Source organism: Aotus nancymaae, unplaced genomic scaffold (assembly GCF_030222135.1).
Source record: "Aotus nancymaae isolate 86718 unplaced genomic scaffold, 86718_ANA_hifiasm-v0.15.2.pri h1tg000028l, whole genome shotgun sequence".
NCBI classification, from domain to species: Eukaryota; Metazoa; Chordata; class Mammalia; order Primates; family Aotidae; genus Aotus; species Aotus nancymaae.
The window spans coordinates 32,733,621-32,746,200 of record NW_026988441.1 but is presented as its reverse complement, the minus strand read 5'-3'; the positions used below and the strand labels follow the sequence as shown (position 1 = coordinate 32,746,200).

Below are 12,580 nucleotides of genomic sequence, written 5' to 3'. Positions count from 1 at the left end.
AATTGAGCTGACTAACACACAAGCTGCCTACAGATGGCTGAACTGAAGGAGCTGTAACACATGCCCTTCACCCCTAGACGCTGCTATGGGGTTGGAGCCCCACGACCTGCCTGTCTGCAAACTCCCCCTCGAGGTTTGAGCAGTGGGGCACTGAAGAAGTGAGCCACTCCCCCTGTCACATGCCCCTCGAGGGGGATAAAGGAACTTTACCCGTTTCAACTGGGGGCTTGTCCAGCATCTTGGAAGGTGAGTGTAAGGAAATGCAGAGCTGTCTGCCTCTCTTCCAGAACCCTGCCACCACTCTCTTTTTCCTGCAGGCAAGAGGCTCTGTTTCCCTTCCTGGAGTTTTAAAACTCTGCTCTAACCGGCCATTTAAAACCCCGACTTCATCTCTTTTCTCTCTCTCAAGGTTTGAAATTGCTCTTATCTCTTCCTTTATAATGTTAAATGTTTTGCTACAGGCTGCAGCAATGTTACTCAGTAAAATGAGTGTTTGGCTCAGCCGCCAAAGATGCACATCAGACTAACTGTTCCTAGAGGTGCCATCTATGCCTCACCCCAACAGCTGCAGACACACACTGCTCAGGGCACCTCTCCTTATCCTTTTCTCTCCCAGCTCAGGCACCGGTGCATGCCTGCAGCAGGCAAAAGCTGAGCTCAACAGCCATGAAGGGGTGAGGGGGAGCAGCGCCATGGCCACTGCTGCCTCTACCTCTGCCTCCATGGGGGATGGGAGAAAAACTGGTGGTACCTGGGACCACACAGGGCACTTCTTGCCCACCATACCAACAGAACATTTCTCCCTGGGCCACGGAGTTCAACCTGGTCTGAACAAGGGGGAAAAAAATATAAGGATTAGAGGGACCCACTTGCACTGAGCAAGGGGTTCTTCCCCCAGGATGGGTCTCCCCCTTTTGCCCCTTAAACTATTTTTCTCTTTTTCCTTTTCTTTTTTAAAAATTTTTTACTTTTTTTTGAGACAGAGTCTCACTCTGTCGCCAGGCTGGAGTGCAGTGGAGCGATCTTGGCTCACTGCAACCTCTGCCTCCTGGGTTCAAGTGATTCTCCTGCCTCAGCCTCCTGGTAGCTGGGACTATAGGTGTGCACCACCACACCCAGCTAATTTTTGTATTTTTAGTAGACAGGGGTTTTCACCATGTTGGCCAGGATGGTCTCAATCTCTTTACCTCATGATCCGCCCTCCTTGGCCTCCCAGAGGAACGACCCCTGCTGGCTGATAACTGTAAATTTGGCAGGGCACATATGAGACACTCAACAGATACAAACAGCTTCTGAAATACCTTTTCAGTCCCAAACTCGATTCTGAGCTTCAGGCTGAGGCCCTAGAAAGAAAAACCAGGTCAGAGGGATCCAAAGCCAGGCAACAGGCACAATGTAAATGGGAAGGACCGATTCCTGCTGAATGAACACCGCAAACCCATGGAAGGAGGCCATGCTTCATGGCATAAACGGGCCAAGGGAACTCAAAGGTTACCAACAGCAGGAAAAAATGAAGGCACAGGCAAGGGCAGTTAATTCCTATTTTCCAGGTTTTCCCTGCTTCATGGGTACATACTGCATCAGTACCGATGGCCAGCACCTGACAAGGTCACTGGGACTCAGGGATAAGAAGTGGAAGGGAAGGGAGGATGCTGTCTTTCTTGCTCCATCATACCCTGAGTATTCACTGAAAGAAGGAAGGGAATGAGGGACGCCTCTATTCCCTGTCTTTCAGAATGAGCAACCAGCTCTCTTCACCACCCCCAGCTTATACTTCTCTGGAATGTATCCTGAACCACTGGGCCTGCTGTGACCCTCTGAATCTGGGGGGAAAATGCCCCATAGTCCTCTGTACAAAGGTTTGGCCAAATTATGAAGGATTAGCTGGGCCTCAAGAAGGAACCTTTCATTTCATTACCATCCAGCAGTTGGAACTTTTCTGTAGATGTGAGGACAGATGGTCTGAGGCCCCATATGTGCAGGCTTTCTATACCTTGCAAGGCAATCCAGATCCTTGCCCACAGTGCAGGATTGATCCAGCCTTCCTGTTTGCCATCTCAGGGAAGGCTACAAGGGGCAAGCCCAGGGAATTAGAGACATAAGTCCCAGAGGCACCCCTAGCAGAGAAGCCAGCTCCCTCAACCCTTGCTCCTCTGGGTCTACTCCGACCTCCACATCCAGCTCCAGCCTCTCACTTGCCCCCTCCTAGAAATCCTCGCTGTAAACAAGCCCCAGTCTCACTCTTGTCCCTCCAACAGATGCCCAGTTAATTTGGGCCCAGTAAGGTCCAGGTCCCTTTCTCCCTACAGGACATAAAGCAAATCAAGGGGGATCTTGGCAAGTTTTCAGATGACCCTGATAGATATAGAGGCTTTCCAGAACTTCACTCAGATATTTGAACTCTCCTGGAAAGACATTATGTTACTTGTGAATCAGACCCTGATGGACACTGAGAAGCAGGCCACTCTGCAAGCAGCAGAAAGATTTGGGGATGAGCCTTGTATCACATATAGCATCAGGGAAGAGGATGAATATTATCCAACTAGAAGAGAAGCAGTACCAGTGAATGACCCTAAATGGGATCCCAGTGATGAGATGGAAGACTGGAAAAGGAGACACTTTTAGGTGTGCATAATGGAGGACTTTCGTGGGACTAAGACCAAGCCTCTCAATTGTACTATGTTGTACATGATCGACCAGGGATTTGATGAAAATTCCACTGCCTTCCTGGAAAGGCTAAGAGAGGCCTTGGTAAAGCACACGTCCCTATCTCCTGATTCAGTCACGGGACAACTAACCCTAAAGGATAAATTTATTACTCAGGCAGCTCCTGACATCAAGAGGAAGTTACAGACACAGGCCCTAGGACCAGACAGTACATTCGGGGACCTCCTGAAAGTGGCCACTTCAGTTTTTTACAATAAAGAAAGGGAAACACAAGAAAGAGGCAAAAGCTTTGATAGCCACCGTGCAAGCACACAAACCCCAGAATTCCCAGGGTACACCTGTTAACTCCTAAACATATGGCAAGAATAGTTATCTGTATTCTAAAATTTAACCGCTCCCATACAAGGTTCAGTTTCTTTCACCAGGCTGAAACAGCTCAGGGCACAATGTTGTTGTTAGTATATTTCACGTCTTATCTCTGTAATCTTTGGCACTAAATTCTTTCCTTGTATAATACACATGTTTAACCCATGCATACTAAACCTTATAAAACTTGTTTTATTTTCCTCTCATGCTTAGAAGCCATCAAACTCCAAACAGGCAACGAGAGCCTTGGATGAATGGCTCCCCTTTGCTAGACCTCTGGAAGGAATCTGACTCCCCTTAGACCTCTGGAAGGAATCTGACTGCTATTATCCCCAAAACAACGCCCCCTGTCAGCAGGAAGTAGCCTAAGACTGACTGTCATCCATATTCTAATGGGAGTTATGTGTACCTCTTCAGAGGGGGAAATGATACAGGAGAGGGGCAGGGAAGTGCTGGGAAGGGAAGGGTGGAACCCCAGTCCCTAATGAGGGCTCAACCCCTGGGTCTGTCCCCACGGACCTGGGTAAGGACAGGCCTTTCTGTTTTTGTGCCCAAATGCTGTATTTCCCAAGACCACCATGGCCTGCCACACCCCCATCCTGTGCCTATAAAAACTCTGAGACCCTAGTGGCTGTGTACACAAGCAGCTGGACGTCAAGAGGAACACACAGGCGGAAGAAGACACAAACGACTGGACATCGAGAGGAACACACCAGGGGAGAAGCACACTAACAGGCACTGGCAGATATCAACAGACCATCCACTGGTGGAATGACACAGTTAGGCTGGGGCAGTCGGAGGAGAGCCTGGCCATAGGCAGCCTGACTCTAGGGGAAAACCACCTTCCCACCCCATCTCCCTTCTGGTTTCCCCAACTGCTGAGAGCTACTTTCACTCAATAAAACCTTACACTTGGCCGGGCGTGGTGGCTCATGCCTGTAATCCCAGCACTTTGGGAGGCGGAGGCAGAGGTGGCGGATTGCCTGGAGTTCACGACCAGCCTGGGCAACACGGTGAAACCCTATCTCTAGCAAAAATTTTAAAAAATAAAAAAAAAAAATTTAATTAGCCGGGCGTGGCAGCGTGTGCCTGTAGTCCCAGCTGCTGGGGAGGCTGAGGCAGAAGAATTGCTTGAACCCAGGAGGCGGAGCTTGCAGTGAGCCAAGGTCCTGCCACTGCACTCCGGCCTGGTTGACAGAGTGAGACTCTGTCTCAAAAAACAAACAAGAAAAAAAAAACCTTACACTCATTCTCCAAGCCCACATGTGGTCTTGATTCTTCTGGTACGCCAAGGCAAGAAAGCCCAGGATACAGAAAGCCCTCTGTCCTTGCAATAAGGCAGGGGGTCTAATTGAACTAACACAAGCCGCCTACAGACAGCTAAACTGAAAGAGCTGTAACATATGCCCACCAGGGCTTCAGCTGTAAACACTCACCCCTAGATGCTGCCTTGGGGTTGGAGCCCCACAACCTGCCCAGTCTCTTGCAGGCTTGTCCTCCGGCGGCCCTCGGAGGTAGACAGCATCTGGTCCCCTGAGCCTTCTTCTTTGCCACTCACCCTGGAACCAGGTGGCGTCTTCTGGACCCAGGCCTTCAAATAACCTTCATATGCTAATGACTCAAAATTCTACCCAGATCTTTCTCTCAAGCTCCAGAATCCCAGGTCCAACAGCTATTGAACACCTCCCTTTGTCTGAAATATATCATGGCCAAACACAAAACATAACTCTTCTCTTCCCTCCAATCATCTCCCCTGAGACTTCCTCCTCTGAGAGGCAGTGCCCAGGATGTCTGAACAATAGGACCCATCCTTCACTCTCCTCTCTCCTTCACTTCATCAGAAACTCTAGAGGAGCTACCTCTGCCTGTGTAACTCCTACTCAGGCTTCAGGATTCAGTTGGAGCATCAGCCCCTCAGAGAAACCTCCCATAGACTCTCAGACTAAAGTGGGAACCCCCTCCACCAGCATATGCTCTCAGACCTACACACCCTTCTCTACTGCACTGAAGAATCAAAATAGATTCTTCATGTTTGCATCTAGACTCCACTAAATAATGGGAATGGTGGGGCCTTTCCATACCCTCCCTCCCAGCTCCAAAAACACAGTTTGTCATCTTATCTGGACTCTAGGTATACAACCATGGGATCTGTCTCCTGCTTGCCTAACGATGTCTGTTATCACCTCAGCACTCTGTGGTCTGTGGACCAGCAGCATGGATGACATCTGGGAGTGATTTAGAAATGCCAGCTCTGGCAGGAGGTGGTGGCTCACACCTGTAATCCCAGCAGTTTTGAAGGTCAAAGTGGGAGGATGGCTTCAGCCCAGGAGTTCAAGACCAACATGGCAAAACCCTACCTCTACAAAAAACACAAAAAATGTCAGGTGTGGTGGCACCTGTTTATAGTTCCAGCTACTCTAGAGGCTGATGTGGGAGGATTGCTTGAGCCCGGGAGGTCAAGGCTGCAGTGAGCCAAGATGGCACCACTGTACTCCAGCCTGGGCAACAGAGCAAGACCCTACTGAAGAAAGAAGATAGGCCAGGCATAGTGGCTCACACCTGTAATCTCAGCACTTTGGGAGGTCGAAGTGTGTGTATCACCTAAGGTCAGGCATTCGAGACCAGTCAGGCATTTGAGACCAGCCTGGCCAACATGGCAAAACCCTGTCTCCACTAAAATACAAAAATTAGCAGCTGGGCATGATGGCTCATGCCTGAATCCCAACACTTTTGGAGGCCAAGGCAGGCGGATCACCTGAGGTTGGGAGTTCAAGACCAGCCTCACTAACATGGAGAAACCCCGCCTCTACTAAAGGCGTAAGCCACCGCGCCTGGCCTCAACTGAGCATCTCAGGTGGGGAAGACCCAGGTAGGCTGCAGCAAAGGGCGGGGACTGGAACTGGGAAAGAAGTGAGACATCCCCAAAAAGATGAAGTGGCCAAGGGCAAGGTCTTCTCCTCAGCCCTGGTACGGCCTGGCTTACTGCTTCTCATTATGGGAATGACCACTTATAAGAACTGCCCAGAAGGAGAGCCCCTCGGCGTGGCAACCAAGCGCTCGAACCTAAGGCACACACAGTGGGACCAAGAGGCTCAGAAGGGAACTGAAGCGAGCATGCGCACAGACAAGCAGCAAAGGGAGCATACCTGCCAAGCAGGCTGTACTGGCCAGAGACAGCTGGACAGGAAGAGGAAAGGGTTTCCCACCTCTGCTGAGATCCAGGCCAGTCTGCAGTTCACAGGGTAGATATCCATTACCTGCCACACAAGGCCAATGGGAAAGTCACAACAAATACCAAAACATCATACTTCAAAGGCTCCTTACATGACAATTTTATAACCATATGAAATTAAACCTACTCGCCCATTAGAAATACACTACAAGGCGGTTGCAGTGGCTCTCGTTTGTAATCCCAGCACCATGGGAGGCCAAAGCACAAGGATCGGCTGAGGCCAGGAGTTGGAAACCTGGGCAAGATGTCAAAACCCTGCTTTTAAACAAAAATTTTTTAAAAATTAACCAGGCATCGGGGTGCGTGCCCTTAGTCCCAGCAAGGTGGGAAAATTGCTTGAGCCCAAGAATTTGAAGCTGCAGTGAGCTATGATCACACCACTGCACTCCAGCCTGGGTGACAAAGTAGTGTGATCATAGCTCCAGCAAAGCATAGCAGCAAATTGACTCCTTCACCAGTTAAATTTTTTTTTTTTTTTTTTGAACCAGAGTCTCACTCTGTTGCTTAGGCTGGAGTGCAGCCGTGCGATCTTAGCTCACTGCAACCTCAGCCTCATGGGTTCAAGCAATTCTCCGGCCTCAGCCTCCGGAGTAGCTGGAACTAACTACAGGCGTATGCCACCATGCCTGGCTACTTTTTTGTCTTTTTACTGGATATGGGGTTTCACTGTGTTAGCCAGGATGGTCTCGATCTCCTGACCTTGTGATCCGTGCGCCTTGGCCTCCCAAAGTGATGAGATTACAGACATGAGCCACCACTCCCGGCCCCTTCACCAGTTTTAATAGATTTCCATTTTTGTCTTCAGTTTCCTGAGCAAACAATGCTATCATCTCCAATCACATTTGCTTCTTCCATCCCATTCTTCATATTGATTGATGTTTTGTGACATTAAGTAACAGACTACTGTAATGACAGATGACTGGGATAAATAGACATACTTGCTTTTTGTTAGGTTATGTTCCTCCTTCCAATGGGAAAAAAACTTTTGACTCAAAAGAAAAAAAAAGTTTTAAATAACAAAAAGAGGCAGGGCGCAGTGGCTCATGCCTGTAACCCCAGCACTTTTGGGAGGCCAAGTTTGGTCACTTGAAGTCAGGAGTTTGAGACCAGTCTGACCAACATGGTGAAAGCCCATCTCTACTACAAATACAAAAATTACCTGGTTGTGGTGGCCCATGCCAATAATCCCAGCTCGGGAGGCTGAGGCAGGAGAATGCTTGAGCCCGGGAGGTGGAAGTTGCAGTGGGCAGAAATCCGGAGGCAGGAGAATTGCTTGAGGTGGAGGTTGCAGTGAGCTATCGCACCACTGCACCATTCCAGCCTGGACAACAGAGTGAGAAGCCATCTCGAAAAAAAAAGAAACAAACAAACAAATACGCTTCAATAAACTCAAAGATTCAAGACACTACAAAATAAAAAGAAAAAAAATTATCAACTGATTTTAAAAAAAAAAAGACTACCTATTTAACTTATAAACTTTTGTGTAAAGAAAATTTACAAAATTTCACCTTTGCTTTTTGTTCCTGAATGTAAGAAGTGGGAAACCATAGTCCAGAGCCACTGATAAAGACAACAGTTATTTTTTTAAAAAGAGATGGGGTCGGGCTGGGTGCGGTGGCTCACACCACTAATTCCAGGACTTTGGGAGGTGGAGGCGGGTGGATCACGAGGTCAGGAGTTCGAGACCAGTCTGGTCAACCTGGTGAAACCCTGTCTCTACTAAAAAGTACAAAAATTAGCTGGGTGTGGTAGTGCACTCCTGTAATCCCAGCCACTCAGGAGGCTGAGGCAGGAGAATCACTTGAACCCAGGAGGCAGAGGTTGTGGTGAGCCAAGATCGCTCCACTGCACTCCAGCCTAAGCGACAGAGTGAGACTCTATTTCAAAAAAAAAAAAGAAAAGAAAAGAGGGTCGGCGAGATCCTGTGGCGTGTGTGTTCGTTTCTCAGGTAAAACATGGCTAAAAGCTTACGGAGCAAGTGGAAAAGAAAGACGTGCGCTGAAAAGAGAAAAAAGAATGCCCCAAAGGAGCTCAGCAGGTTTAAAAATATTCTCAAACTAGACAGTGATGTTTTAATGAAAGATGTTCAAGAGATAGCAACTGTGGTGGTACCCAAACCCAAACATTGCCAAGAGAAAATGCAATGTGAGGTAAAAGATGAAAAAGATGACATGAAAATGGAGACTGATATTAAGAGAAACAAAAAGACTCTTCTAGACCAGAATGGGCAGTACCCAATATGGATGAACCAAAGGCAAAGAAAAAAGCTGAAGGTAAAGCGAGAGAGAAGAAAGGGGAAAAGTAAAGCAAAAGCAGTGAAAGTGGCAAAGGGTTTGGCCTGGTAGACGCTTAAAACCTTGGAAAATGCCACATGGGACAGATGATGGATTAAAATGTATACACATATATATTTTGATTTCAGCTCCCACCAAATGAAAACTATTTGTTTTCCTATTTTAACTTGGCCTTTTTTCTTCAATTCAAACCCAGTATAACTCCTCAAGTTTGTTTTGGGAACTTGAATAAAATATTTTGTTTCATACAAAAAAAAAAAAAAAAAAAAAAGAGACAGGTTTCACTATGTTGCCCAGGCTCGTCTTGAACTCCTGGTCTCAAGCGATCCTCCCACCTCAGCCTCCCAAAGTGCTGGAATTACAGATGTGTGCCACCACACCTGGCCAATAGTTATAAACTATATAACATTTCTTTGATGATGTGAATTTTCTGGAGCACTATACGTGAGTTACTTTGGATTGGATTTTCCCAAATTACTACATCTTAGGATTTCTCTCCAGTGAACATTGGGATGAGGAGACTTCAATCCACTGAAGTTGCGTTTGTGTGTGTGTATATATATATATACATATATATATATTTTTTGCAAATATATATAAATTTCTGAGGATGGCACTAATGCCATGTGCAGCATCTATTTGTGGACAAGTACGAGTGTTTTCTGATGAGATGACCTAAGTATCACCTCATGACCTAAGTATGACCTCGGTGATACTTAGGTCATCTCATCAGAAAACACTCGTACTTGTCCACAAATAGATGCTGCACATGGCATTAGTGCCATCCTCAGAAATTTATATATATTTGCAAGAAATACTTTTAAGTCAATGGTATATTATCATGGATACAGGATATGCTTACTCCATCATCAGCAAATTCGCTCCTTTACCAGTTTTAATAGATTTCCAGTTGTTTTGTCCTCAGTTTCCTGAGCAGACAATGCTATCATCTCCAACCACATTATTTCCTTCTTCCATCCCATTCTTCATATGTATCATTGTTTAGTGACGTTAATTGACTACTGTAATGATACATGACTAGGGTAAAATATATTTGGTTTTTACCCTTTTTCTTTATTTTTTAATTTTCTACCCTTTTTATTTTTTTACCAAATGGAATCTTTTTGTTAGGTTCCATTCCTCCTTTCAATGGGAAGCCTCTCCCATACTTACCATGCTCTTCTATAAACATACCTTAACCAAGAATCCTATATCCAGCAAAGCACATGTTCAATGTTCAATACAGAAGACAAAACACAGATTTTCCCCATTGTGTATATATGTATACACACACACACACACAGAATTTGTTCTTACCAGCCCTACAAAAACGAGCAAAGGAAGTTGTTTTTAAAATTTATTTTTATTATTCTTTTTGAGACTGGGTGTTACTCTGTTGCCCAGGCTGGGGTGCAGTGGTTCGATCTTGGCTCACTGCAACCTCTACCTCCCCAGCTCAAGTGATCCTCCCACCTCAGTCTTCCAAGTAACTGGAACTACAGGCACATACCACCAGGCCCAGCAAACTTTTTTGATTTTTTGTAGAGATGAGGTGTCACTATATTGCCCAGGCTGGTCTCCAACTCCTGGGCTCAAGTGATCTGCCCACCTTGCCTCCAGAAGTGCTGGGATTACAGGCGTGAGCCTCTGTGCCCAGCTCCAAAAGTTCTACTCTGACATCAAATGATGCCAAAATCCATAGGAAAAAACAGAGACCAACATTAAAGATCATTATATAAGAACAGACAAACTGAACATGTATTTCTTTACCTTTCTTATCCTTATGGATTTAAAAGGCAACTGTAAAATAATGAAGAACTGATGGATTATTGGGCTGACAACACATAAAAATATAACACATGTGTATTATATTTGCAAATAACACCATAAAAAGTGGGCTAACCAAATGAGTACTAACAGCAATGTAATAATTATAAAAATCTATTTATGGATGTGGAATCCTAAAAATTGTTACACGTGTAACAAAATACCCCCAAAAGGCAAAAATATAATGGAGTTATAGCAAATAAGTATGTTTGTACATCACTGTAATTTCTCCATAGATCACTGGAGAACTGATCCTGATTGTGATGAGTTATCATTTACATGCTAAACACTCAAGTAGTCACCACAAAATCTCAGAACTATAATGAAAAATAAATCATCCTATATTGCAAAGGCATACTGTATTAAATCAGAATTTACTGTCCTTCCTTAATGGAACATTTACTTCACATGCATTCCGTAACAGTGTGGTGCATTCCGTAAGTGTGGAGACAACCTCATTCTCCCCATTCAGAAATTCCCATGTTATATCACATATTTCCTTCTCTTTCAACATTGATTCTATTAAAATCAGAAAATTCTTTTATGTGCATGTGATGATCTCTTTCTTTTTTGAGGCCGAATCTTGCTCTGTTGCCCAAGCTGGAGTGCTGTGTAATGATCTCAGCTCACTGCAACCTCCACCTCCTGGGTTCAAGCGATTCTCCTGCCTCAGTCTCCCAAGTAGCTAGTACTAGAGGCTCATGCCACCAGACTCAGCTAATTTTTGTATTTTTAGTACAGATGAGGTTTCACCATGCTGGCCAGGCTGGTCTTGGACTCCTGACCTCAGGTGATCCATCTGCCTCAGCCTCCCAAAGTGCTTGGATTACAGGCATGAGCCACCGCGCCAGGCCATGATCTCTTTCTAATTGTTGAACTGCTAGCCCAGGTACAGATTTACAGGTCAATTATCCCTTATTTTGCCTTATTCTTTCTCAGTTTTCTATAGTTTGGAGGATATTTTCCACTTTATTCTTATTTGTGCTGCCTAATTTCTTCTTACATTTTGGAAGATTTGGTCATAAACTATTTAGTGACTCAACTTATGTTTATGAATGTTGTGCAGAGGAAATTAAAATTGCCATACAGTTTTCAACAGTCGTTGTACCATTCTGCATTCCCACCGATAGTGTACAAGGGTCTCAATTATTCCATGTCATTGCCAGCTATGTAAAGAACTACAGCCTCAAGAACTTGAAGAGGACCAAGCATAGTAGCTTACACCTCTAATCCCAGCACTTTAGGAGGCTGAGGTGGGAGGATCACTTGAACCCAGTTCAAGAACAGCCTGAGCAACAGAGTGGGATCTGATATCTACGAAAACAAGAAAATAAAAATAATAAAGCCAGGTGTGGTGGCACATACCTGTAAACCCAGCTACTCAGGAGGCTGAGGTGGAAGGACCACTTGAGCCCAGAAGGCAGTGAGCCATGATCATGCCGCTGCACTGCAGCCTGGGTGACAGAGTATGACCCAATCTCAATAAAACAAAACAAAACAAAAAGCTTGAGGAACATGAGAGAACTGGCATTGGCTGATGGAAATGCACCAAGGAAACAACAGCATTCCTAGAAGAGTTCATGAAACTTGAGAAAGAAAAGTTCCCTTCCAGAGCAAGTCTTCCATTGTGATGAATCAGGCATGTTCTGGAAGAGGATGCCCAATTGTGCCTTTATCCATATGAGTGTCAAGAATGTTCTGGGGTTCAGGGCCTGGAAAGATCACTTTACTCTGGTGCTGTGTGGCAATGTAGCAGGTCACAAGATCAAGCCAGACTTCAAGCACTGAGCAAACAATCCCTGGGTTATTTAGAAATAAAGCAAAACTGGCTGGGAACGGTAGCTCATACCTATAACCCCAGCACTTTGGGAGGCTGAGGCAGGTGAATCACCTGAGGTCAGGAGTTCGAGACCAGCCTGGCTAACATGGTGAAGCCCTGTCTTTACTAAAAATACAAAAATTAGCCAGGCATGGTGGCAGGTGCCTGTAATCCCAGCTACTGGGGCGGCTGAGACAGGAGAATCGCTTGAACCCGTAAGGTGGAGGTTGCAGTGAGCCAAGATCGTACCACTGCACTCTAGCCTGAGTGACAGAGCAAGACTCCGGCTCAAAAAACAAAAAAGAAAGAAAGAAAAAAAGAAAAACTTGCCTGCCTGTGTTCTGACAAGAACGCACAAAGCCTTGGTTCTACCAA

General features: G+C 45.7%; 2 protein-coding genes across 2 annotated transcripts in view; one reads left to right on the top strand and one right to left on the bottom strand.

Moving 5' to 3' along the window:
• Positions 1-8,003, bottom strand: part of LOC105705988 (zinc finger protein 709) — a 35,156-nt gene extending 27,153 nt beyond the window's left edge. The window contains exons 1-3 of the mRNA XM_064381818.1: positions 7,425-8,003; positions 6,180-6,290; positions 1,302-1,343 (exon numbers count right to left, since the gene is read on the bottom strand). Of these exons, the coding sequence (XP_064237888.1) occupies positions 1,302-1,343; positions 6,180-6,290; positions 7,425-7,610 (339 nt within the window). The 5' untranslated portion in view covers positions 7,611-8,003. The remainder of the gene's footprint in view (positions 1-1,301; positions 1,344-6,179; positions 6,291-7,424) is intronic.
• A 177-nt stretch (positions 8,004-8,180) lies between these two features.
• LOC110569489 (protein LLP homolog) lies at positions 8,181-8,730 on the top strand. The gene has a single exon (XM_064380715.1). The coding sequence runs from the start codon at positions 8,221-8,223 to the stop codon at positions 8,608-8,610; it is 390 nt and encodes a 129-aa protein (XP_064236785.1). The 5' UTR covers positions 8,181-8,220; the 3' UTR covers positions 8,611-8,730.
• The last annotated feature ends 3,850 nt before the right edge of the window (positions 8,731-12,580 follow it).